Below are 25,783 nucleotides of genomic sequence, written 5' to 3' on the forward strand. Positions count from 1 at the left end.
CTTGGCTCGGCATCCAACAGTGTCCCGCATCCGTTCCGTCAACCCTCGCGACATATCCACCGCTTACAAGTCCGACGGCATTTTGAGCCATTATTCAACTCACGCCTTCACTCGAAAGACTCGAAAACGATGCAATTGATATCCAATGCGGACTTGATCATCGTTATCACTCTTCACCGTTGCGTTACCACGTCAGCTCTGCAAGGAAGGACCTGCTGGTAGCATCGAGAGAGAGAGCCAGCATAGAAATATGACAGCGAAACTGGCTTGGAAACAACTGACTAAAAGCCAGCAACGACTAGCATAAGTGCCACCTTCCGAGGACACCATTTCAATCAAACTGTAATGTCAAACGCACCTATCTTTAACCAATAAAACACTCAAAGCTAGTCCCTTACCCGACAGGACATTAAACCTACCGAGGCCCTTATCCGACGATCGCCCCAAGACCGACAAGAAACGGTTCCATTTCATTGTCCCAAGCCTGAGCGCGGCCCCAGAAAGCGCCACCCAGCTTGCCAGCCCCCCAAGCTAGGCCCGCAGTAGCTGTGCCCATTTCCGAAGCCATCGGAAGCCGGGTCTGTTCAAAGTGGCTCTAGAGTTGCTATTGCTGGACACTGCGACAGCACACATGTGCCCTTCCGCCCGATTCCCGATGCGGGTCCGACGTTTCGTTGTCCATTGCTGTAACGCAGCTGCTTCCGCCCTCTCGCGAATCGCCGAATCGGATCGGGGAGTCTGATCGAGACCTACGGGAAATGCAGAGCGGATATGGGCACGATGCGCAATCGCAGAGCTGAAAGACGGAAGAAATAATGATCCTTTTTTCGCGAATAACGATTATCGTAACTCTGGAAGGTGCACACAATCAACAGTAGTCTCAACGGTTTGGATACTCTGTACTCTCTGCATTACTCCCTACACAACCCAGGCTTTGTACCCGCGAGCCAGCTGAAAATCGTTTTCGAAAGGCCTTGTTTTCACAATAACAAGCGAGCAACCATGACGGACTCAAACTACTCATCCGTCGCCGAGACGAAACAAATATTGGATCTCGTATTGAGTACTGTCCAGATACCAGCAGAGGCAGAAAAGATCTCAAAGGCTGTGCAGTTTTCGGCGACCCGCGACTTGCCCTATTTCCCAATTCCTTTCAAAGAAACGGAGTTGGCCTCAGCTCTGAAGGCTATTGAAGGTGGTGTAGCAGGGGCCCTTGCAGCCACCAAGGATGGCGTCGCCTCCGGCAAAAAGGTGTCTGTGAGCCTGGAGAAGAGCACCGCGTTCCTGATTCAGGCGTATTTGGCAACTGTTGGAGGATATGGCAAACTCGATAAAGAGGTGAAGCAATTTTTAAAAGGTGAGTTATCTTGTTGAATTTTTGAAAGCAACATGAAGTATGCTGACTTGTACACTTAGATACGGATTTGCTCCAGGCACAGTCAGATCCTTATCGCCGCATGTCGGCGAATTTGTATGAGACAAAACAGCCGGGCCAGTACTACCACATTCATGGATCTCTGGAAGCTTCAACTACGCTCGGCATGATCGGTCTCGAGCCATTTAGGCCAGATTTGAAGGATCACAGTGCTATTGTTGAGGCGATAGAGTCTCATGTGAAGCAATTTTCTGTTGATGAGCTTGAGCGCATGAACGCCGATAAGCGCCAAGCTGGAGTGCCTGTTCTCAAGCATGAGGATTTTATCAAGACGCCTCATGTGAGTCTCACTCAACAAGTCTACGGTATCACTGCTAATCAACTTTCAGGGCAAAACGAATACCACACTTCCCCCGTGGAGCGTAGACAGTCTTGAGACGTCAACACCACCAGCACCTTTGCCGTCTACATCTGACAAGCGGGTACTGTCGGGTGTCAAGGTGCTGGAGCTGTGCCGCATCATCGCAGGGCCCGTCATAGGACGCATCCTCGCAGAGTACGGCGCGGATGTTCTAAAGATTACTAGCCCGAACCTGAGCGATGTCCCGTTCTTCCAAGTGGATGGCAACATGGGCAAGCACGCCGCGGATCTCGACCTCAAGACCGAGGAGGGGAGAAAGCACTTTGAGACCCTGCTGGCCGAGGCGGATGTCGTTCTGGATGGTTACCGTCCTGGCGCCCTGGAGAAGCTGGGGTACGGCGCGACTGCGTTGACAAAGCTGGCCAAGGAGCGTGGCAAGGGGTTCGTGTACGTGAACGAGAACTGCTTTGGATACCAAGGAGAGTGGTGCCAGCGGCCCGGCTGGCAGCAGATTGCTGATTGTGTAAGTCAACATATTTCTTTTTTGACACTGCAAATTGCTGACCGAGCTGTAGGTGAGTGGTGTGGCGTGGGCGCAGGGTCAATTCATGGGGCTTGACGAGCCCGTCGTCCCTCCGTTCCCCATTTCCGACTACGGAACGGGATGCATTGGCGCCATCGCCGCTCTTACAGGTCTCTACAACAGGGCGACGCAGGGTGGCTCATGGCACGGCAAGGCATCGCTGTTGCAGTATGATCTCCTTCTCATCAAGGCCGGAAAATACCCAGAGGACGTCCAAAAGGAACTGCGCAAGCTCGCAGGCGACGATTTCCTCGCGTTGCGGCACAGTCACAGCGTCGATCAGATTTCTGGCACGGCGCTCAAGGCAATGAAGGGGTATGCGCCGGAACTGTTCAGCTCACTCAACGTTCGTGAGAAGTGGTATGCGAGGCGTTATAAGGCAGAGGTCGAGGCTGTGAGCCCGGTGGTTGAGATTGAGGGCGTCGAGATTGGGTTCAAGAGGGCTAGCAGGCCAAATGGCTCAGATGAGGCAAGCTGGGATTTTGGTCCGGAGGAGGATCACCGGATTGTCGCGCAGACAAACGGGGTTGCGAAGGCGTGAATTAATGTCGAGATAGAACAAAAACTTCATCTAGATCTTTGAATAATGATCTCCAGTGGCCATCAATGTTGCCCTAAATTACAAAATATTCGTACTACACTCGCTACAGAGCTGAACCACGGGAATTGGGCCATGAACCAGACGCTTTGAGGCCGTGAAGTTGGGCTTTGCCGACACATCATGAGCTGGCGCAAGTCTTCATCTCACTTCCCCTATCACGAACTACAACTCAGCGATACATCTGATGACCATCGTATCATTGGATTAAATCCGCACGGAATTAGGGGCACAGCAGTGTCACATCTCACGACCCGAAGCCGAAGCCAATGATCCTTCCCGCGCGCGTGACTCCGCCAAAACGAAGCCTGGCGCCATCAAACTGCGGGGTCCCCGGCGTAGAGGGGTCAAGCCGACCGGAGCAGGTCCATAATGAGTGCAAATATGGCATGTCCTTTGTTCTATCAGTATGTTTCTGAGTCTCGGCAGACACCCTCCTCGCGTCGGATCTCTCCCCCGTACCCGAAAAGAGAGTTGCGTGTGTTTCCCGGACCCGGGGGGCGGTTTCCGGCAGCGTAGCAGCCCAGCGCCGGTGGTACCCGCCCAGCAACAGCGCACGTGCAATTACAAAGCAATGGCGGGTAATGCACGCGCTGTGATTGGGAATAAGTATCCTTCATCGAACTGCGGGACGTTTTTGGCAGTCGGGGTAGTTGAAGTTAGCTCATCTTTCAAGATCACGTCGTCTCACCGAGAAACCATTATCTACATCATCAGCGATTTTCTCTAGAGTACACCAGAAACCCATCTTCAAACACACAATTCACATCTTATCACCATGGGCTCATTACAGAACGGAGACGGCCAGTACCAGGGCCTCGGCCAGGACTTCACCAAGCAGGTCATCGCCTCCATGGGATCGGAGACGAACCCCAGACTCCGTGAGATTCTCACCTCATTCATCCAGCACATCCACGACTTTGCTCGCGAGGTCGACCTTACAACGGATGAGTGGATGATGGGTGTCAACATGATTAACTGGGCGGGTCAAATGTCAAATGACCGACGCAACGAGGGCCAGCTGCTTTGCGACGTTATCGGATTGGAATCGTGAGTTTTCATGATGAACGGTGCAAGAAACGATGAGACTAATGAGACTGCCAGGCTTGTCGACGATATCACCAACAGAGTGGCCACAAAGAACGGCCAACCAGGCACAGCAACAGCCATCCTCGGCCCCTTCTGGCGGGCCGACACCCCTGTCCGCCCCAACGGCAGCACAATCGCCGTCAAGTGTCCCGAGGACGGCGAGCTCGCTTTCATGTACGGCCAAGTGACGTGCTCCAACACTGGAAAGCCGCTGGCAAATGCCTCAGTCGATGTCTGGCAAGCATCCACAAACGGTAACTTTTGAAGATTAGGCTAAGCTTTTTGCACATGTCGTCTAATGTTCCACCACAGGTCTGTACGAGCAGCAAGATGCCGATCAGCCCGAGCACAACCTCCGCGGAGTCTTCAAGACGGATGCGGAGGGACGCTATGGATTTTACTGCCTGCGGCCCACGCCCTACCCAGTAGGTTTTCACTTAATGCATCAATGAGAGTGTTTGTTGTACTGACAGATGTCTCAGGTACCGGGTGATGGCCCCGCTGGAAAGCTTTTGGACTTGCTTCACCGCCACCACTTCAGACCTGCTCATATTCATCTCATTGTAAGTAGTCAAATCGGATGGACACCCCCGACGCAGATACTGACGATTCTCTAGGTCAAATCAGAAGGCTTCAAGTCGGTCACAACACAAATCTTTGACGAGGACTCAAAGTACTTGGACGACGACTCTGTGTTTGCGGTGAAGGATGGTCTGACTGTGAAGTTTATCGAGAGAAAAGGGGATCCTAAGGCTGCCAAGGAGCTTGAGTACAACATCAAGTTGGCTGCCGAGTGAGCTGGAGAGGGGATGGGATCTTGTTCATTAATTTTCATGGAAGGCTGAAGCATAAATACCAGGGAAAATGCCTTTGCTGAAGTATGCTCTGTATTCGTGAGGACTCGATGACCCAGCCGTCGAGTTCAATTCTCGAGCGATAAGTTAGGAATAAAGGACCGCTGAGGCTTCGATCACCGAGGACGATCTTCGAGTACCTTATCCCTAGTTCGCCGTCGGCAGTTTCTCATCGAGTCTCCTGCCATAAGTTATCCTATCATTGGTGGCCTTTTCTGGGAGGATTTACACCTCTGTTGATGGCTGGTCGATTGCTCATAATGCTACGTCGAGCTGTGAGCCTCCGACTTTTATTAGAGCGATCATGATGTCTAAAGGGATGATGCAGCATGGGAACAGCAGTGGCAGGATGAGACGGGAGCCTCACTTGACTTAGCTCGAAGTTTTATCATCTGCCCATGGTGCCACGGTATCCTAGTATCGACTGCAAGATAACGTCGGTACATCACCTCTAGTTTTCTACAACGAGGAAACTTCTTGGTTAGGTGTACCAGTCGGAATTAAGACGAATTCTGTTCCAATTATGATGGAATAGTACGCAATTTACTACTTCCCCTCATAAAAAGCACGTCCTTATATATCAACGTGATCTCGCATTCGATAGGACAACGATAAAGCAGCAAGTGGAGACTTTACCGAAGGAGATGACGTTATTATCAGTTCCAAGGACGCCAAGTCGATGTTAACCGTCACAACATAGTCGCTACTCCAGGGCAGCTTATCCGCGTGGTAGCAGGCTCGACTAATCGCTACTATCAAGCTACCTAAGCGGGTTTGGGGGTATGGGTGTTCAACAATGCTCCAATACACTGCACGCTCGACGGCCTTGGGCCTTACAGGTACCTACTAGGATAGGTAGGAGCCACATCAGTATGTGTGAATACCTGTACAACCGGGCACACTGTTTTTCCTTCTATTTTCTCGGTTCAGAATCGAACCCACACTGTATAGAGACCAACAAAAATAGAAGTGGACGAGACGGGAATTGAACCCGCTCCTCCTCGTTACCCAGAACTCCAAGGGGTGAATAGAAAGGGTCGTGGACCACTTCCCAGGGTAACGAGACCCTCAACCAATGAGCCACACGCCCTTTTATTGTTGCAATTAGAGAGCCGTGGGGCACCTGGCGAGTGCAACAGCTCCCAGTTCGCGGGCCCTTTGGAGACAGGTATGCCAAAGAACTCGCGGTGAAGGACCATTATACCTAAGCAGTCCAAGCATTTTTCATTATTCCGTGTTCTGATCCAAACCAGCTATGGTTCAAAGATGGCCTATGGTTTGGACTTACTTAAAGGTTCGCAACTTTATCCTCAAAACTGAAGAGAATCCTTAAGATAGCATGCCACTCATGATGAAGTAATTCCTAGTGTTGATATATGGATAGATTACATGGCTTAATGATGTGACACGTACTGGGTTGCCATCTGAAGAGACTAGTTCCAGCGTCATACGTACCTTTGGGCACATGCATCGTCAATGATTTATGCTTTTGTCTTGGTACACGAATCAGAACTGCCAATACGTAGAGAGGAACGGAAGCGCTAGCGTGCTGTAGTACCGCATATGGCACTGTGAGATATTATCAGCGAACTTGTCCCTCCGCTGGCCAAGTGAAAGGAGCTAGTTGGTATTTGGGAACATGAAATAGGAAAGAGATAGGGGCATGGGGTTCTTTATGATTAATGACTGAATGATGAGTCTAGCAGAAAGCAATTCCTGCTGGAATTTTAGAGGCTCGTCGGATTCTGGAACTTGGAGACATCCATTCGTAAGGCCCAACCTGCCTTACCTTACCAACTTAGGTAAAGTATGAAGCCGTGGTTGAGATGGACGTTAGAAGAAGTTTACCTGTGACTGAAGAGTTCGGCGCATACTGTGGTTTAACTTACCATCCAGGTAGGAGGGACCAGGGCTGAGTACAGTGGATTCTCTTCAGGTCTCTGATTCGTCAAAGATTTCGCCAGTCGGAACAAGGAACCCACTCATCAAACAGGGACTGTCTAAGTCAACCTCCTGTGGAAGGCACAGGGTATTACCTCTTATCAAAGTTCGTAACTGGCAATACCTTACCTACCGTAACGGCTCCGAGTGTGGTGGCTTTAGCCTTCATGAGTGAAAGGCCTGATTATGGCTGCCTTGGTAGTCTCTCCTCGAGGTATGAAAGCCTACATGGGTTTGCTGGGCTGAAATTGCTTGCATTACCTGGCTGGACTTTTGTCCGTCTATTGGCACCTTCCGCGATCACGAATAATGCGCCGCGGCCAGCGACATTCAACAAGAGATACCCGTTCTTTTTTATTTCTTTCACATTGATATAGTACCAGGCGGAACCCTATCCGTCTGAAGGGTGTCGCGCTCAGGTCATCTCTGCACGATATCGACCATAGAGCGTCTTCCGGATGCTGACTACCTTGACACATAATACCTATAAGGAGAGATCGTCCTTGCCGCCACCCCAAAATTACGTCAAAGTTTACATATTATACATAGTAGAATACGCTACGAGAAAATACATAAAAGGACAGAACCACGAAGCACAGAGATCCCAGGCCCAGAGATAGCAGATAGGAAGATACTTAACATAGAGACATTGATCACACATACCTACTCACTTCGTATATCCTCTTTGGTAAAATGTCTTTTTGCTACTCTACTTTTATACCATAACGAAATAGGCTGTGTAAAAGTAGTAACGAGTTGAGCTTATTAGTACATGTATAAGCTGTCTGTCCTGGAATAGCGACTGCGTTGTGACGGTCAATATCGAGTTGGCGTCCTTGGAACAGCGTCGTGACGACTAGATACGATAGAAACAAGTTGTTTCCCCAGTCAGTCTATCAAATAGGTCTCGTAGTGCATTCCCTTCAAGAGCTGCGCTTTCAGATTCCAAGACGCTGATCAGCCACTGCAACGCCTTGTCCGCCCTTCATCGAGCTCAAGTGAATGTAACTGCAGGCGGTAAGGTCATCCTCTGCGCAGCTGCATGCCCCTACTCATTGGAAAATTGGCCAAACAAGGCATACGGGAGTCCGGGCAGGTGCAGCAAAGCCAGTATAATTATCTTACCATGGTAAGGGTGCGGCTAATTTTGGCAAAATTATTATATTGTGGGTAATTTCCAGGTCTCTGATTGACTAAACATGTCGGTAGTTAAGGTGGAGACACGAGGGCCCACCATGCGGAAGCGGACCGCCTAACTTACCTACCTTAGCTTAGGTACCTTAGCTGAACTTCACCTCGAGTTAATCTTCCTTTTTTCTTTTTCTCTCTTCCACGCAGACCGGTCACCCGAATTTCACGCGATCGCCCCCCACGCAGTTGAATTCGGATTTCAGGGTGTTTACACAATCAGAAAGCTAACAGCCAACAGATTTCGAACTCTTTCGTGAAGCAAACCGGACTCAGAGAATTCAGGGGTTGATCCATGATCACCACTTTCTTATTACCTAGTAATAGTTTTCTCTGAGAAACGAGGCGACTCGAAAGAGTCCGTGTCGGTACGGCCAAGGCGGGGATTTGGGTAGTAGGTAGCAGGTGGCGAAGTTGGCGAATGAGAAACATAGATTTCACAGTTGGTAAGTCATCTCATCGGAAACAATTCTCGAGAAATTAGCTAACCTGGAGTGAAGCAAGGTCTGCATGCCTTCCAACGAGACCAAGGATGCCAAGGACAGGCCTGCCGAGGGTAAGTCACGGTTCTACGCTCCGACCAGCATGGAGAAGTGTGCCATCTTCTTGAGCGACCTGTCAGGTCCTATTCTGGCGTCGCATGGTCGCAACGACAGTGGCATATCGATCGGAGCCAGGATCCGCGTGGAAACCAATGACGGTTTCGATCCTCACATCGCCCTCATCTTGAAATTCCCAGACGGCACAGATAACGAGGACAACGGTTCCGGTGTACGCTTCCACTGTGAGGATCCCATCATTGCCATGCGATATACACTACCACTAACACATTGGCCTGTCTAGACACAAAGAATGGGAGCACATACGATCCTTTTCCGACTCTCGAGATTGGGATTCGATTTCACCGCCAGAAGTGGACTCAGAAGTTTGAGGAGGCGTCTCCCGAACTGCTCAGCAGATTCCCTTCGCTGCAAGAGGGTCCTGGCACGACAATCATCACCTTCTCATGCGACGTGGATGACAACGACAGAGTCTCGGTCGAAGGCTTGGGTATGGCCTACATCAACAAGTCGGAGCCCGAGCTTGAGAAGTTTGTGAACGAGAACGGTTCTCTTCATGGAGTCACGCTATCCGACTTCATTCGCCGCAAAACCTTTCATGTTTTCATGATCAGAAAGGGTAAACCGGTTCACATCCACAAGAACTTCAGCTTCGAGAACCTGCCGCAACCCTTCGACTACCCTTACGGCGATGCCCACAACTTCGATCCCGAACGCTGCGCAGAGCTTCTGGCCAAGTTTCCGCGGACGAGAGCATTCAACTCCGTCCACAGGTATGGCTACAGATAGAACTGAGTGCCTTCATACAATACTAATATTATCATCAGTTTCAAGGACGCCAACTCCATGTTGACCGTTACAACACAATCGCTGCTGCAGGACAACTTGTTCTTGTGGCAGCAGGCTCAACTTGTCGCTGGTGTCAAGCTACGCGCCTACTTCGTTCACGATCCTGATCGCCAGAGTATCTACTACGTCATTCTTCCTCTCCCCGAGGACTTCATGGATCAGTTCAGGCTTGCATGGAAGAGACTCTTGGACGAAAAAGTTTCTCTGCTTATATGGGAGAACGAGGACGACGAGAAGCCCTCTGGGTCTTGGTAAGTCAGCTGAGGAAATCCATCTCACCCTCATGCACTGACTATATTTAGGCGATGTAGCTTCAAGACGTACGCAAGCGGCATCCAAACTCTCGAGCCTCACCCTCGTGGTCAGTCCGAAGCCGTTCTTTCCGTGTCAATCCCGCCCTCCCATGAGCCCGGCAGTCGATGCAAGGTCATGAGCTTCGAAAGTCGAGCGGATGCCAATGCGGCTGGGATGGCGCACTAGAGCTGCGTAACCCTCCAATTTTTTGGAATCCTAGACGATATAGAGCGCAAGATCCTTGCTGTCGACGGGTGGAATGAACCGAAGTCCGAAAGTAGTCATCTCGCCCAACTCACAATGTGTGGGCAAGGCTACGCGGAGTGGATGATGCAGCCTGGTCCTGCAGTTGAAGGCGAAGGTGTGACCGGTCTCACTGAGGCCGTGGCGTCCGCCAAAATCATCGAAAACCCGCCTTCTTTCCGTCGTCTGCCCAAGGTCTCATTTTTGCCCGGAAAAAATGACCGCTACGAGGAGGCTCTGACGAGCATAAGCCTGGAGGAGGATCGAGAACGGTGGCCCTCGTTTTGTCGCCATGTTCTACTGGGAATCGCCATCATCACAGGAGTAGGTCATATTCCCTGTTCTGTCCAAAGGAAGTGAAAACTGACTGTCCCATAGGGCCCGGGCTATGGCAAGACCACTGACATGGCGAAGACCACACTCGCCATGGAGTATAGTCTCGGTCCTGTTTTCTGTACGGCGCCTGCCAATGTGGCTGTTACCAACTTTGCGGTCCGCATCGACAAGATAACCCGTCAAGTTTGCCTGCAATACAACGATAATCTTCCCGAGAGCACGCCGCGAGCTCGCCATCGAATGGTACTGCGTGGATACAGGCGAGACCACGAGCTTGCCGCGTTCAAAGCTCTGCTGAAAGACCCTCGTCTTGGAGACATGGCTGCTCCTCGCTTTCAAGATCGCGCGGCGCCCTGGTGCCTCGAGTTGTCCGTGGCCTTTTGGCTCTTAGTGCTCTTGCGTTGCCCTGCTGTCCGAGACCTCCACAAAGATGATAAGGAGGCGTTGCACCAGCTTCAACGCGACATCGATACCAGACAGGACTGGGCCAGCCTTCGAGCTGTAGCCACTGGCAACATCACCTGGGATGAGTATTCCAACGCGTCTCCATCCCATAATCAGATCTTGTCCACCGCCATGGATCAACTTGTCGTTATGGCAGATATCCTGGCTACCACGCCTTCCCTGTGCGTCTCTGTCAAAGAGGTGTACAATCGTTGGTGGTTGAAAGCGCAAGCTGTAGCCATTGATGAGGCGGCAAACATGGACCGTGGTGACCTAGCGACCGCTTGGGGCAACAAGATGCTGCCTCTTCTCTGTGGCGGAGATACGGAGCAGCTCCCACCCACTGTACTAACTAATGATCACTGCCTCGACGCCTCTGGCAACGTTTACAACCAGTTCTCAAACGATGGACAGGTGTCAGCCCAGGGCTTCTTGATGGCATCCGGACATTTGGTCTACCGTATGCGCCTTCAACTTCGTATGGCCAATGGTCTTTTCGACATCGTCGGTAAAGTCATCTATCCATCCATACCAGTGAAATATGCGCCCAGCTGCAACATTGACTTGCCGGAGTTCGAAATTGGCCATCGTCTGGAGAGCTTCTTCAGAGAGCGCTTCCCGGAATTGGTCGCCCCGGCGGAAGGCAAGTTCGCGCCAATCTTCGTGCACTGCCCCGATACAGTCGTGAAAATCGATCACGTCAACGGCGGTAAACAATCTCGCGATCAGATTCACACCGCCCTTAACATGGTATCCGAACTTGTCAAGAAGAAGTCCATTGACGCTTCGAAGGTGGTGATTCTGTCGCCTTACAAGTCGAATGTGGAACTCTTGAGCACATTGACACAGAAGCACTACCCCGAGCTCGCCACGATGAGTCCCGCATCGACCATTGATGGGTACCAGGGGCGGGAAAACGACATTGTTTTCGTCGTAATGGGCACCAAGGCCCGTCAACCTGGTCCCGGGTTCACGAAGAAACGGAGCCGACTCAACGTCCTCCTGACGAGGCAGCGGTGCGGTCTCGTCATCATTGGCGATATTAACGTCGTCGGGGAGATGAAACCAAAGGACTTCGGCACCATGCCTCAGCTGGACCTCCCAGCTGTATCGGAGCTCACATTGGCGAAAGCCCCGCAGTACTTCGTGAAGGGCACAGCCCATGCTGAGGGGAGCGCCTCAGGGATCCTGAAGGGCACGGCGCCCGAACAATACCGAATCTGGCTTTTGTTGTGGCAGAGTGGCAGGGTAGTGACCATGTCTGGCAAAACTGCCGCGAACGATGGCAGTCACGGCGTCAAGAGAGAACATTCTGCATCTCCGTGTGGCTTCTTTGGAGAAGCAGATGAGGACGTAGACATGGAGAGTGGCGGGGTCAAGGTAGAGGTGGAGGAGGCGGATGAGGAGAAGATCGAGGTCAAGACCGAGGAGGAGGAATTTGAGGGACCTCTGAAGAAGAAGCAACGTTTGATGTTTTAAGTTTGTTGTTATAGAGTTCTCTTTTGCAGAAGAAGATCGTTCGTCTCATTCATAATGCTCTCCGAAACACATCCCCGTAAAGTGAAATGCTAAGGTGAGTTCAACCATGAAATCAGCAAAACCAAATAATCTTTCGCGGCTGAGTCCTTTTACTTACTCACTGAACATCGCCCTCATCTTGATGTCCACACAACTCACTCCTGCCACACATGAAGCTTTCAGGACTACCAAGAGTGCTATTTTCCTTAGATAGCCATGACTAGACAATCCGTCGGTGCATTATCGATCACCTTTTGCTGAGCAACGTGACGTCTCACTGACCATTCTTGCGACAGCTTGTGCATTTTGGTGGTCCACTCAGCATCTTGCTGTTACTGGACACCTTGGTTGTCCATCCAGAAGTCAGCACACATTCCAGACAAAACACCCACAACGGGTGACAAGTAGCAAGCCAGTAAGGTCAGCCAACGCCATCTTGACGAAGAGATTTGTACCGCAACGTCAGCGACGCGTCCCTAAGTTCCCGGCTTACTCACATAGATGCAATCGGAGACCAGGTGGCCGGCTATTAGAACTTGTTGTCAGACGCTTACCTTGGGTATCCACTTAAGAATTGAATCATCAACGCTGTTCAAATCCGACCTAGTAATCTAAGGTAGTATAATGGAGTGCCCATGGACATGTCACTCCGGATGATACCAACAACAGTGATCCAAGCATGTTTAATTAAATAGTCGCTGATATCTGTTGCTAACATAGTTACGATATAAGCTGCTCATTGACGTTCGCAGCGAATTCCTTCCACTCGCTACACTCTTTGACCAGTTACCAGTGGGTAGGTCCAATAGTGGAACCATCGTCGGGTAGAATCTTTGTGACGGCGGCACCATCTGCGTCCAAGTTCTGGTTTGACAAGTTAGAATCGAGGCTATTGAATGCAAATAAAGAGATAAACGTACGGAAAATGGCACCGTATTGCCCCACCAATCAGGGAATGAGGTGTTTGAAAGACCCAGAGCAAGTCCAGAGACAACGATGCAAAGAGCGGTGCCGATATCGAGAGCTCCGGAGAGGACGTAGTTGTAACGAGCTGGTAGTTGGGTTAGCACACGTGATGACAATGACTAGTCCGAATGGGGCACTAGTCACAAAAGGGGAAAGACTTACTCCACCAGCCGAAGAAGCGGTTGCGAACCCACCAGTTGAAGATGAGACCAACAATAACCCACTGTCCCAACCACCAGGTGGTGGCAGGAGGGATCATACCAGCAGCACCGAAGATAGCGGGGAAGAAGACGTAGCGGAGCATGCTGCGAGGGTAGCGGCGGGCGAGGAAGAACTGAATGACGGGGCAGACCGCACCAATGAGCCAGAAATAGTTGACCCAAGAGTAGAGCTGACCGGCACCGAACATGCGGCGAGGACCGATGACACCCCAAATGACACTGGCGTTGTAGAAAGTGCGGGCATTCGGGCAAGTAAGACCCTGAGCCTGGGTGGAAGTGCAGACACCCTCGATATTACCACGGAGGAAGTTGTAAGAGGCAATCTGAACGAGGGACAGCCAAACGACGGCGAAGGTCTGGGCGGCGAACATGGTGCGGGGAGGAATCTTCATGTAGTGACCGACCTTCATGTCAGACACGTACTGGAGACCGTTGTAGCAGAGCATGTAACCCCAAGACTTGAACAGCATCATGGCGACGGGGCGGCCGGGCGTCATGTAACCGACAATCATCTCAGTGATGACGTTGAGACCGGTCTGCTGGTTGGTGACGGCCTGAATGATACCGACGGGAAGAATGAAGAAGGCTCCGATAATGATACAGATGATGTATGCCCACCAGGTCAAGTGAGTGTTCCAGACCTGAGATGCGATCATACCAAAGGCAAAGCTGACAGCAAACATGGTCGCGAACCACCACTCGGGGGCCTCCTTGTAACGGCGCATGAGCTTGAGGTGGATATCAGCCTCTTCGTTAGAAGCAGACTTGGTGCGGTCGATGATGTCGCGGCCGTAAAAGAGAGCAACGTGAACAAGGGTGCTGATGAGGCCAGCGAAACCCATGCCATAGGACAGGGAGAACGCAGGTCCCAGGATGAGAGGAGAGTACTCTTGGTATGCAGTCTCGTTGAAGGTGAAGTCGGGAGTCAAGATACGGCTCGTGTTGTAGGGCTGAGCAAAGTGGTCGAAGTTGGAGTTGGCGCTGATGGGGAGGTAGCGGTAGAACTCGGGTCCGCCCCAAGCAAGACCGATGCAGCCAATCATCATGATGATGATGCCGGCACCGACATTGGCAATGGCGAAAGCCGGAGTCTGCAGGGGTGAGAGCAAGAAACCGGAAATGGTGCTCCAGTCGAAGGAGATGGGGATGAGGCCGAGACCAGTCTGACCACCAAAGACCTGGTTGACGACAACGTTGTTGGGGGCGATCCAGCAGACGAAGGTGAAGATCTGCAGGAATTGGGCAAACACTTCAGGAATCCACTCATAGACAAAGGTAGCGGCAGCCACAATGAGGAAGAACTTGTAGCGACCGATCCTCCAGCCGTTGGTAAGGGCGGGATCTGAGGACGAGTGGTCGTGAAGTGAGTGCATGACGGTGGTGGTGATGAGGGTCGCGGGCCAGACCATGGCGGCGGGCCAAACGAGGTAACGACGCAGGATACCAGCAATGCCAAGACCCATGGCTTGGGTCGAGATGATGAGCAGGATCTGGAAACCCCAGCCAAAGTATTGCTTGTAGAAGATCTCCTGGGCGAGGAGAATGTCAATGGCGTAACTGGCGGTGGCACCGGCAGCAGTCATCATGGTGATGATGGTGTGCTCCTTGACGTTGAAGGGACCGGGGTTGGTGTTGAGCTCGTTACCGAAGAGGTTGAACTTGATCTCCGGGATGACCTTGGCGCAGAAGCAGCCGAGGGGGTAGGAGATCAATTGCACCACGGTGGAGGTGATGATGATGGGTGAGCGACGGAGACCGAGGAGAATGTTGCAGGCGGCGATGAGTGTGCACATGATAGCACCAATCGCCCAGGCACGGATGGTGTTGATGGGCAATTCGGTGTCGTCAAAAGGTTGAACCTGAGTATGTTAGTCATGGCGCCCGTTGGTCGACTCGGGACGTTGAATAAACTCACCGAAGCGCGGACCTCGGGGTAGGGAGAGTCCTCGTGGAGAGCAGCCTCAACGGCAGCTTCCTTCTCGTAGTCGCCAGACTGGACGGCGGCGTCGGCGGCATCGAGCTTGTCAATGTCCAAAAAGGGATCCCACTTGTGAATCTTCTTGAACTTCTTGAGTTCGGCGTCTGGGTTGACGGTCTCGAGACCGTTGGCATCGACGCCGGTCGAGACGGCGTCGACCACGATGGGCCGCTCTCCGACCTTGCCCCTCCACTTGCTGAAGGCCATGGTTGGCAATCTTTCAGGTACTGGTTGCCGGGTTTGTGTTGCGTTCGGGTTGCACCCTGAGTCCTCAAAAGAATGGAACTCAAAGGGGGGAGTCTCTGGTCGTAGAGCTTGTGGGCTGAAGAAACCAGAATCGAGCACAACGAGGGAGAGCGCGTCGGGTAGTATTTAGATGCGTCGCACATCCAGGGCCTCGTCGATGGACTCCATGATCGGTTGCCATATCGGCGACCAGTGGGCCGAGATATTGACCTGCCTAATGGAGTCAGTCGTTGGCGAAGCGGGCCAACCCCTGGCGGAGCATCGGGCGATACGAAAAGGCTACAATGTATGTAGATATTGCGCTGGATGCAAGCGGAAGCTTGTTTGGACGAGATGGAGGGTGTGTGTCTCCGTGGAGTGTACACACATGGAGCCGTGGAACGGGCGGTAGCTTGTCCTTGACAGACGCACTGACGTGACCGATAAACGAAATCGCCCCTGATATGCACCAATCGTTCATCTCGAGAGGACTCTTGTTGGGTCTATCCTTCCTTGCCACCGTCTAGAAGGGTGGGAAGGGATGGTTCTGGTTGCTCGTAAGAGGTGTGATCGTGCCGTTTGATAGGATACCACGGCACAGAGAGTCAACCGACCAACCCGCCAACCCGCGTTCGATACTTCGATACCCTCGCAGATGAGGACCACCCGAAGAACTGCAAGCAACGAACTAGCAGTTCGAGGAGGAACAGGCTGGATTGTGGGAGTGGAGGGGTGCTCTGGGGGTGGACACATTCCGCCCGTCTCTTCTCCACCCCCTGATAGGCCTCTCTCGGTGACTGGAACAAATTAGGTACTCACGTACTGTTCGACGGTGCGGTCGCGGAGCCTGTCCGCCTCCCAGAAATGACCAAGAGGCCTCTTGTCATTCGATGGTTAGGCCAGGGCCATTGAGCGCCGTTTGAGCGGGAATGGCGTTGGGGGGCGTTGGCAATTGATCCATCCCGCTACCCTCCTCCGCCGTCGCGCCGCCGGTCACCGCCGCCTCCCATATTCCAGCCGCCAACGTTGCACATTGACTTGACGACATGGGGCGCAAAACATCAGAGTTGTCAGACTGACAAGAGCGCGAGAGTTGAGCCCCTCAAGGTGAGTGGTTTCGCACTCAACAGGCCATTCAAAGAGCCGCCTCCCGGATCGATCGCCAAGGGAGCTGGGCGCCAAGCACGAGAAGAGCAGGTAGTCACCGCGGGAGGGCAGGGTGCCGCCGGGTGTGGCAGAGGGAATGGCAGCCAAGCACATCTCAAGCAACTCAAGCAATGTCCAAGACGGGTGGCCAAGGTCGGGGAAGCGTGGGAAGCATCGCCAGAAGCCGCAAGTCGTACCCCGGGCTCGACCGCTAGAGCCAAAAGGAGGAAAAGGGCAATAGGACCAACGCGTTGGTGGCTGCGAGCTAGCCAACCCGCGTCGCCACTCCTCCGACAAAAAGTCGTTCAATGCAAAAGGGCCCTGCTTTCAGTGGATCTGCCGATAGCAAAGGGACCTTGGGGTCCGAGGATGATGCCTGCCTAGCGCGGTTGTCCCCCTTCGAGCCTTCGAGGCCAAGACTTTCTCAGTTAATCACCCGAGTTGAATCCCTGCAAGGGCACGCGAGAGTAGAAGAGCTGGAGAAGCGAGTTCCGACTATGCTGGCCACTCAGAGACACGGGAACAGAGCGACAATCTGCACTGTTCGGGAAGGACGTCGGAAAAGACGGCAAATGATGCCACCCATGTCATGGTCTGTCGGCAGCAAGGCCAATCATTGCGTCGAGTTGGCTTCGAGGCTGTCAGGTTAATGACACAAGCACTGACAAGTTGAGCATTCTGGACACAAGTGGATGAACAAAAAGTTCCTGAGACCCCTCCCACCCCTTCGTTCCCTCCGCAAATGGCCCCTCTGAAAGCGTGACAAACGTCCCTCTGTGCTCCGTAGGCGCGCCCTTCTGGGTTGACACGGTTGAAGGATGCCTGCCGCTCGAGATCCGAGCTGCTGGAGAGGGTTGGTTCGTCCGACTGCGCTTGGAGACTTTCCTGATGGGTGACCTCCGCCCCACGCGATAGTCCGTCGCAAAAGGACCTTGGAAATGCGGTTGTGGTCAGATTTGATTGTATCGGTATTCCTGCGTTGGTGATGAAGATGGGAGATGTCATTCATTCAGCACATCCATCCAGGAACAGCGAATCGGCGCAACTGACTCGGCAGCAACCTCGGCATCCTTTCTCATTCAGCTGTCTCACCGTCTTTCTCACTGTAGCACAACGGACAGCAATTGGACAAACTTGACGAGCAAACATCGCGCGAAGGAACAAACAGGAGGCAAGCGATGTGTTTCGCCTAACAAACCGCCGCAGCATCGATTACTGACCCCCTTCCTCCAGTCTATTTACAACAGATTCTCCAGCGCCTCGGTAGCAGTTTAAGGTTATCGAGAACGACTGGAATTACGGATTCTCGTACGTAAAGTTCCTGTCATTTCCCCAGGTCCCCGCTGGCTGGAAAAGACGGCGTGGCGCGCGGTGGCACGGTGTCACGACTGCCCAACACCACCCTGGGCGACAACCAAACAATTAAATTGGGATAAATTTTGCTTATTCAAGCACTCGTCAATGCCGCCTGGAGGTACCTTCCTCACATGGCAATTTCAGATCATAGCTGGTAGTGATTTCCATTGCGGCAAAAAGACATGGGCTTGTTGATGTGGGCAACCTAGACATTGAATGGATGCATTTGGCCACCACCTCGCGTGGTTTCCGGGACACGAGCATGCGAGATGGCGAAGAAGGTTGCGAGAGCTCCATCCGTGATACCCGGCCGCCGAACCCTTATTCCAGAATATCTTTTGCGGGGTGGGCAGCCAGCATGCATTCTGATCCGGACAGATGCAGCGTCTCCTCGGTATCTCGGGTAGGTGAGTGACATCCCGAAAAAGCATGCGGCCTACCTAGCCTTGTGGACCGCCCTGCAGAAGGTCAGTTCAAGAACCAAAGAGTATGGCATGTCTTGATGATTGCAAGAAAATGGGCCTTTCTCATTGGCCATCTGGCAAGCGGTAGCAGGCAAACCCAGAGATAGGGAATCCCAGCCTGGTACGTTGGTGGTCACTCATTAACCCCACGCAGCTTTCCGCCAGGCTGGTACGCTGGGTCTCTCCCTCTGGGTCTCTTGATGGAGCCGACGCACTCACTTTGCGGGCGACACCTTGTCTCTCGGTGACATGTCGTATCTATAGGCACGGTTAACATCCAATGGCAAGTTGCGGGGCGTACAAGTATGTTGGAAGTTGGGATAAGAGACGGCAGTGGCGTGAGTTCGGGTGAACCTGCTCAGGCGAATGGCAGCTTAGTCCTTATCATCTGAGAGCTGATCTATGACATGTTAGGTTCCTTTAGGTGCCGCCACAATCCACTCGGCCGAGGCAAGCCGTTAGTAACGCAGCCAACCTCATGCTGGTGGTTGCAGGATCGAGACACACTTGATCGGGTTTCTACCCGTTCAGCTCGGTCTTGTCCGTAAGAGCAGGTATACGAGCCTCGACAACGATTTGGTGAAGGATTCAAGGCTAGTGATTAGTACCTATCTACCTACACCAACAACCCAACCACATTCAACTATCATCCACGTAACGTTGCGCACGCCGATCATGAATCTCAATGGCAAATGTTCTAGCTAAAACTTTTGCTTCTTTCAACTATTTACGCAGCCATGTTTGTTCACTTTCACCAAATCCTGCACCGGCGTTTGCAATTTAGCCACCGTGAACCAAAGGATCATCTGATCGTCTCTAGGTAATTGTTCAATCTGATCTTCTTCAATATGCTTCTATACATAAGCAGCTACCTTGCCTTAGCCAACGACTTGATACACAGGCTTTGCAGTGTTCTTCTGAGATAGTGCTGTTTCCCACTCGTTCCAAGCCCTAGCTTGTTCTGCATGATGTATGTTTCAATAAATTGTTATCATCGTGTTCAAGCGCTCGTAGATCTAGCCTTGTTCTCGGTGGAAAGTCGTATAGATTGACGTCCTCGAATGAGAACGTAGCCGCGCCTCTGCCAAATGACTCTGCCTGATAGACCCTCGGTCCACGCAACACTGAAATGCATGAGAGCCTACAGTTCCATTACTGGATGTGGCTTGCTGAGATGCTTCCGCGCGATCTCTCATGTGGCCTTCAGATTAGGATTGTGATCTAATGCTTGACTTGATGTACCTCAAGTCATAGGGCGAAAAGAAAAACTAACAGAATTCAGTTTTGATGTCGTCTTCTCATGGGCAAAATCTAGTACGTTTGCTATTTTTCGAGCCATAGCTGGGGTGCTCGCAGAGTCGAGATATCGCATCAGCTGCAGAAGGACAACCACACAAAGATCTAAGTACCTTACTTGTCCTCCTCAACTCCCCTCAATCAATGATTCTTTTGACTTGAGTATCTGGCAGGAACGGGAACAAATTAACGTTGTATTCGTCACTTTTCTGATCATATACGTACACCTTTGTACCGTCCTCGCTCCGCTGTTGGTGGGATAGAAGTAATCAACACCCTACTGCTCTGCCCCTTGCTGCAGGTCCTGAATCTACGAGTAAATTTCATACGAATGCTTCTATGACGATTCGATTGCTCCCAAGTGCGAGGTGTCTTGCGGATAGTCATTGTAAGACCATCACGTGCACCATGTGGGAGAAGCTTCTGCCTGGCTGTTGATGTTCGGTATTTCCGGCGCCACCTTCTTCTACAAGCTTTTCCATAGAGTTCAAGACTTGTGCTTGAAACCTCCAAGACAGCCATTCAACAACGGCGTTTGACCTATCAGGGTTGCTGTTGACCGGCGTTACCTTGTCTGTCGCCAAAAGTCGTCTTCCTAAGCCCCTTCACTTGAGGTACAGGTTTGGCAGTCCACTCGATTAGATGGACTTATCGAGGCACGATACTGGGAGACTCTTCATGATACATATAAAAGCTCTCGGGTGACTTTACTTTTCCACTTCAATCCAATTCTCATGACATGGTCAAACAAAAAGGCGGAAAGGAGTGTGCTTTGTTCATCAGATTTTGGAGCATTCAGCAAGTGTCATTAATGAGGGCACAAGAAAGTGATGCCAAGAAAAGACAAGAGAATCCTCACTATAGATTGGTTCTCACACAAAATTAATACGGGCATCTGGACCATGGAGCCAAAAGATCTTCGGCAGTAAAGTCCACCAGCACCGTGCAGAGTAAGCGTTTGAGATGTAGAACTTGCCATGAACGGGGTTCTGAGTGTCTGCCTGCCAACTTTGTTTCTTTCCTTTACCACAGTAGAAAGGCGATATTTGGAAAGTGGGCGCTTTCATGAACACCGTGAGGGAGAACCCTAACCATACAGGTTACGGAGATTGCTCTTTCAGGATGTATAAGTCAAAGGCATCTGCTGATATTCATTCATGCTAGCCAGCTAAACCACCCATCCCAATCACTCAGATTGACCTGGCGGATTCTTCACACCAACTCCCGGCTCCGTTTCCATCCCTCAATCAGAAATCTGATCAGGAAATTTTCACAGCACAGCTAGTCATCAGTTCCAATCTCAATCCTTTCTCACGTCCCTAACCACCGCAGCAAGCCCTCTCCACTCATCCATATACCAAGCAAATCAGTCATCACAATGGGCTGCGGGTGTTCTAGAGAACTCACCCCTTCCGAGGCTGCCATTGAGGAGCGAGACGTCGCCAGCCTCGAAATGGCCCAGAAACTCGAGTGGTACGCCCTATTGGAACGTGGAGTATCAGAGAAGAGAAAGAAGGAAAAGATGAAGGAGTATAGACGGGACTGGAAAGACTTCAACGGCCGCCGGCCCCGCGGTTTCTGGGGCGACTCTCCCAACTACCGAGGGATCTACGTCAACTTTTGATGACCTTAAAGAAAGCTCAAAGAAACATCATTCACGAGACCACGGTAGCAACCGTCGCGGAACCTCAGAGAAGAACCCCATTCCAGTTCGAAGGTGGCTACAGCAGCATTCTCCAGGCTCAAGCATCAGAACACAACATGAGTTGTGCTGGATATGTGGATCTCCCGTCCCATCACACAAGTCGGACGGAGAAAGCTCAACGACCTTCACCGCATTCGGTTCTCGTAGCATAGCACCACGCCGACTATCCCAGTTCATTGCTAGACATGGCCGTGGCAATGCATAACTCCGAGTCTCGTCCCGACCACCAAAGTCGGATTGAAGGAAATCTTGGCATTTCCAGTCGCTTCAGTACATCGAGTATTGTGGATTGCGAACACAAAGTTGAACGCTAGATACACGTCCCCAACTTGGATCTATGGCAGGCTACACCGTGGGGGATTGGAATGATTGGGGCTTCCAGAGCTCGCAGATGGTTTCCGATTGTCATAATATACGGGGTCGTTGGTACACGTGTACAATTGCTAGATATATCTTAGCTGGGTCAAACAAAGTAGACGGTATCATTGCAATACACGAACTACCCTGTGCTCCATTGACTTCTTCCCAAATGTATCCCATCTCAAAGGAACGAATGTTAGCCCACCACTTATGGGTTTCCAGCCACTCTATTGAACAGTAGTCTAGATTCCTGTCACCAAATGCCTCACCTTATCCTGAGGGTCTCCTAATCATCCATTCGATAGAAATGCCATCGAGATAGATACGGCAATTGGTGGTACACCTTCATATTGCCATATGGCTTGAGTCAACGAGATTTGGCGTGCTCGCATCTCAAATCAGTGATTGAACTTCAAATAGGCTATCTGAGTTGAGGTTGATGGAGTTCACGAACTAGTGCACGTGGAGTAAGGCAACATTTCTGGTAAGTACGTTACACTACTGACTGCTGCCTTGAATTCCACCAGATAGGCTAGCAAAAAGACCTAGGCGCTCGCCAATTTTTGTGTTGTGCGATTGTTGACTGCTGCAGAGCTCATGGCTCGAAGGCAATTTGATGAACGCCTTAGAACACCAAACAAGTCGCATGTTGTTGACTCAGTGCGCTCGCAAGGCCGTCCATCATTTGTCTACAGCTAACGCGACGTTCGACTGCCTCGGCCGGCCTGGGTCAAACCGGCGTTCGCTACCCCGCCATGCTATTGCACGTGCTCCGATCCCCGGCATTTGTCAGAAGGATCCCGGCCCTGGTCATCGCCCCACCAAGGGCTCTCGCATCGCGAGTACGAAAACGGAAATCGGCGCGGACGAACATCACCTTCATCGTGGGGTATTCACTAAGAAAGGAGAGAGTCGGTATAGGTCTTAATAGAGATAGACAAGTTGATGCTGCTTGCTATATGTCAACAGAATCAATTACAAGAGTAGAGTTTAGTTATCTCAAAGCGATTCCATTGAAGCTTACTGAGGTCGGACGCTACCATCTTTCAACAACCCTAACTTCTTCTCGAGCCTTCGATCTAGGACTTCGGACTCGAGGTGTGGCAATTTGAATAACATGTACACATATTGTCCTGTAAAGCAAGGCTGCTTTGAATTCTCAGTACAGGCCAAGGACCAGGAGATTGGCGGCACAAGAATCCAACTGTTGTTTTGATGCAAGGAAAACAGCGGACCGCGGACTTAAATCTGACCTCTACAAGTAAGCTTCCAGGCCGTTGAGGTTGTGTCCCCGCGCAGACTAGGTAACCAATAATAGGGCGTGATAGATCAAGGGGACTTGTCCTCTGACTACAATTAGTCGAAGTAACTCATGTCTCAACTGTCAAAGATGACTCAATTGGATTGGACCAGACAACACTTAAGCTTAGATGTCTAACCTAAGTCCCGAGCCCTCACTGAGAAAGCTGCAAGCACTATGGTCCACCCAGGATATAGATTGATAGACTTTTACGCGACGTGTTAGTTCCAACCAGCTCAGTTGCTGAGCCTCAGACTTCCGTCCGCTGATAATTATGCTGTCCTTGGTGGCTTTTGCATTCCTTGAAACTCTTCCCAGAGCCAACAGAAGAGAACATAAGGACTCAATTACTAGTAGTTCTTCAATCGTCAAAGTTTTGAAATTTTGAGGTCCTAAACTCCTAAGAATCATTGGGTTTTGACGACCTAATCACTTCGCAATGTTCCAAGTATTTATCGATTTACTGGCCCAACTACCTGTTATGAAAATAGTTCAACGATTGTATGGCAGTGCCATCTTCTAATGCTTCGCAATCATCTCTCCGCTCCGGGATTCATCAACCTTATGAATACATATTCAAAGCCTCCTCTTGTGGTCGCTTCGTGTAGGACAGTAATTGATTGTCACAACGATCAATTTGGCACGAAAGCAGGTTACGACTGCAAGGTGTAGACCGGTCCGAAGATGAGTGTATGCGCTACGTAGGGGACTTCGGACTCGGACTCGGACCATCCTTAACTAAGGATATAAGAATCCATTGGGGCTTTGATACATCGCGCAGGCAACCGGCACGCAGCAGAATTTCATGCTGATACCCTTCTCGAATTAGATGTTACTACTGCATTATGCCTTGCGTATTGTGAACTCTCAAACAGGCCGTCGGCGAGCACGTGGTGTTGTTTACTTGAATGGGTGCAAGATAGATTTGAGTTCCGAAGCCACGTGAATTGTCTCCAGCGGGCCGAGGCAATGAGCTTCTGGTTACAGAGAGAAACGCCCACGCCCCGCCACAGCCAAGGAAGCATCCTACTAACAATTCATGCTAACAACGACAAGGCTGTATGACCTGGGGCAATTCGACGAATTGTCGGCGCTGGGGAAACAGTGGGGTAGGATTCGGTATGTTTTTTCATAATAGTTGCCAAAGACTAATGCCACGATCGCCGGCCGTGTGGGCGATGCATGTCAACCGCCGGCCGAATGATCGACAAATCCCTGCCCAACATCTTTCCTGTCACTGCTGCACATCACACTTCCTTTCATGTTCGCATAATTGTCTTCGGGAAAGGCAGTTTATGTCTTGAACCTGTTTTTCGGGACGTCTCGCCGGAAGAGGACCCATCAAAGAGTTTCCCTGGGCTCTGTCCGGGGGCTCATCAGAGGCGGAGGATCGCTGGGCGGCCTCCGCATCGTTTCATGTTTCGGGGCCAGACCCTGGGCCACAGCTCCCAAATCGCCGGGCGCTTGAAGCTGAGGTTCTCTGAACACGTCATAGCTCAGGGCTCCCCCAGATGTGTTTGGTTCATGCTCTAGGGGTCAGCTACTCTTTTGGACGGACAGAAGTGTATGTGGTCCGAGGTAAACAACGGCATGTGAATCACGATGATTTGATCCTATGAATGATAAAAAGGCTTCAGTTGCGCCTGCAATCAGCGGTAAATTAGAATTATCATCATCCTCACATTGCAACAGCACTTCAAATTACCAACACAACTCAGAAGCAACTTTGACCACAGTCAATACAAAACTAGCAAAATGTCTTTCGCCGATCTTTCCAAGAGCTTGAGCGACATCGAGCGCAAGGTCAACAAGTCGATCAAGATTCTCGGCAAGGGCAATGACATGAACTACAAGGATGCCATCAAGCTAGGCACGAAGTCAAACTCGATTGTCAGCACGATCAACAAGGGTATCAAGGACTACTCGGTGAGTATTCGGGTTCCTTTCGTCTCTGTCACGCGACTACTGGGACTAATACCTGAATCAATAACAGACCTTCAACCCCTCCGAAGACGAAGCCAAGAAGCTTCTGGGACAGATGAACACCATCGTCGATCTGACTGAGACTCAACTGAACGCCATGGTATCGAACCAGGCTCGTTTTGAGAGCTTGAAGGTCGGTGGTCTCGTGAAGAAGAACGTCACCAAGACCGAGGCTGCGGGCAAGGAGCTTTCTGCGGTCATGATTGCCAAGGCCCCTGCAAGCATCAAGGGAGATGCTGAGGCGCTGGAGAAGAGGCGTGAGGCTGCTTTCAGCAAGGCATCTGGAGCTTTCGCTGGGTCCACAGGTGGCGAGGACGAGCAACTCGGAGACGATTCCGACTAAGCGTACCTTATACTAGCCCTCAGCTTACGATACAGTCCGGCTGTATAAATAAGAGTCTACCTTTTCGGAATTTTGACAGTAGCTTGCGAATGGTGTTTTCAGGTGTATGATTATCAACCAGTCCGATCGATTCGCCAGACAGTGTTGAATTACTACTTCCCTGCAGTTACGATGGATCTTGGAAGTCGATGCCGTCATATGCAACGA

General features: G+C 51.3%; 7 protein-coding genes and 1 non-coding gene across 8 annotated transcripts; 6 read left to right on the top strand and 2 right to left on the bottom strand.

Moving 5' to 3' along the window:
* Positions 1-1,002: 1,002 nt before the first annotated feature.
* N0V96_001298 (uncharacterized protein) lies at positions 1,003-2,860 on the top strand (the record flags this gene model as incomplete). The annotated part of the gene is made up of 4 exons (XM_053192058.1): positions 1,003-1,357; positions 1,417-1,715; positions 1,765-2,259; positions 2,312-2,860. The coding sequence occupies 4 exons, from the start codon at positions 1,003-1,005 to the stop codon at positions 2,858-2,860; spliced, it is 1,698 nt and encodes a 565-aa protein (XP_053050666.1).
* Positions 2,861-3,695: 835 nt separating this feature from the next.
* N0V96_001299 (uncharacterized protein) lies at positions 3,696-4,803 on the top strand (the record flags this gene model as incomplete). Its single annotated transcript, XM_053192057.1, has 5 exons — positions 3,696-3,967; positions 4,022-4,260; positions 4,319-4,431; positions 4,489-4,569; positions 4,624-4,803. The coding sequence occupies 5 exons, from the start codon at positions 3,696-3,698 to the stop codon at positions 4,801-4,803; spliced, it is 885 nt and encodes a 294-aa protein (XP_053050665.1).
* Positions 4,804-5,830: 1,027 nt separating this feature from the next.
* N0V96_001300 lies at positions 5,831-5,950 on the bottom strand. Its single transcript has one exon. It is a non-coding gene; the product is annotated as a tRNA-Gly (tRNA).
* A 2,549-nt stretch (positions 5,951-8,499) lies between these two features.
* N0V96_001301 (uncharacterized protein) lies at positions 8,500-9,878 on the top strand (the record flags this gene model as incomplete). Its single annotated transcript, XM_065756201.1, has 4 exons — positions 8,500-8,773; positions 8,833-9,322; positions 9,377-9,649; positions 9,710-9,878. 4 exons carry the CDS (start codon positions 8,500-8,502, stop codon positions 9,876-9,878), a joined length of 1,206 nt encoding a protein of 401 aa, XP_065615441.1.
* Positions 9,879-9,992: 114 nt separating this feature from the next.
* Positions 9,993-12,194, top strand: N0V96_001302 (uncharacterized protein; the record flags this gene model as incomplete). The annotated part of the gene is made up of 2 exons (XM_053192055.1): positions 9,993-10,259; positions 10,314-12,194. 2 exons carry the CDS (start codon positions 9,993-9,995, stop codon positions 12,192-12,194), a joined length of 2,148 nt encoding a protein of 715 aa, XP_053050663.1.
* An 825-nt stretch (positions 12,195-13,019) lies between these two features.
* On the bottom strand, positions 13,020-15,605 carry N0V96_001303 (uncharacterized protein; the record flags this gene model as incomplete). The annotated part of the gene is made up of 4 exons (XM_053192054.1): positions 13,020-13,097; positions 13,154-13,284; positions 13,362-15,279; positions 15,336-15,605. 4 exons carry the CDS (start codon positions 15,603-15,605, stop codon positions 13,020-13,022), a joined length of 2,397 nt encoding a protein of 798 aa, XP_053050662.1.
* A 5,658-nt stretch (positions 15,606-21,263) lies between these two features.
* N0V96_001304 (uncharacterized protein) lies at positions 21,264-21,509 on the top strand (the record flags this gene model as incomplete). Its single annotated transcript, XM_065756202.1, has 1 exon — positions 21,264-21,509. One exon carries the CDS (start codon positions 21,264-21,266, stop codon positions 21,507-21,509), a length of 246 nt encoding a protein of 81 aa, XP_065615442.1.
* Positions 21,510-25,005: 3,496 nt separating this feature from the next.
* Positions 25,006-25,576, top strand: N0V96_001305 (uncharacterized protein; the record flags this gene model as incomplete). The annotated part of the gene is made up of 2 exons (XM_053192053.1): positions 25,006-25,176; positions 25,244-25,576. 2 exons carry the CDS (start codon positions 25,006-25,008, stop codon positions 25,574-25,576), a joined length of 504 nt encoding a protein of 167 aa, XP_053050661.1.
* Between the last annotated feature and the right edge of the window lie 207 nt (positions 25,577-25,783).

The sequence above is a fragment of the Colletotrichum fioriniae genome (genome assembly GCF_027942845.1).
Source record: "Colletotrichum fioriniae strain IMI 355084 chromosome Unknown scaffold_1, whole genome shotgun sequence".
NCBI classification, from domain to species: Eukaryota; Fungi; Ascomycota; class Sordariomycetes; order Glomerellales; family Glomerellaceae; genus Colletotrichum; species Colletotrichum fioriniae.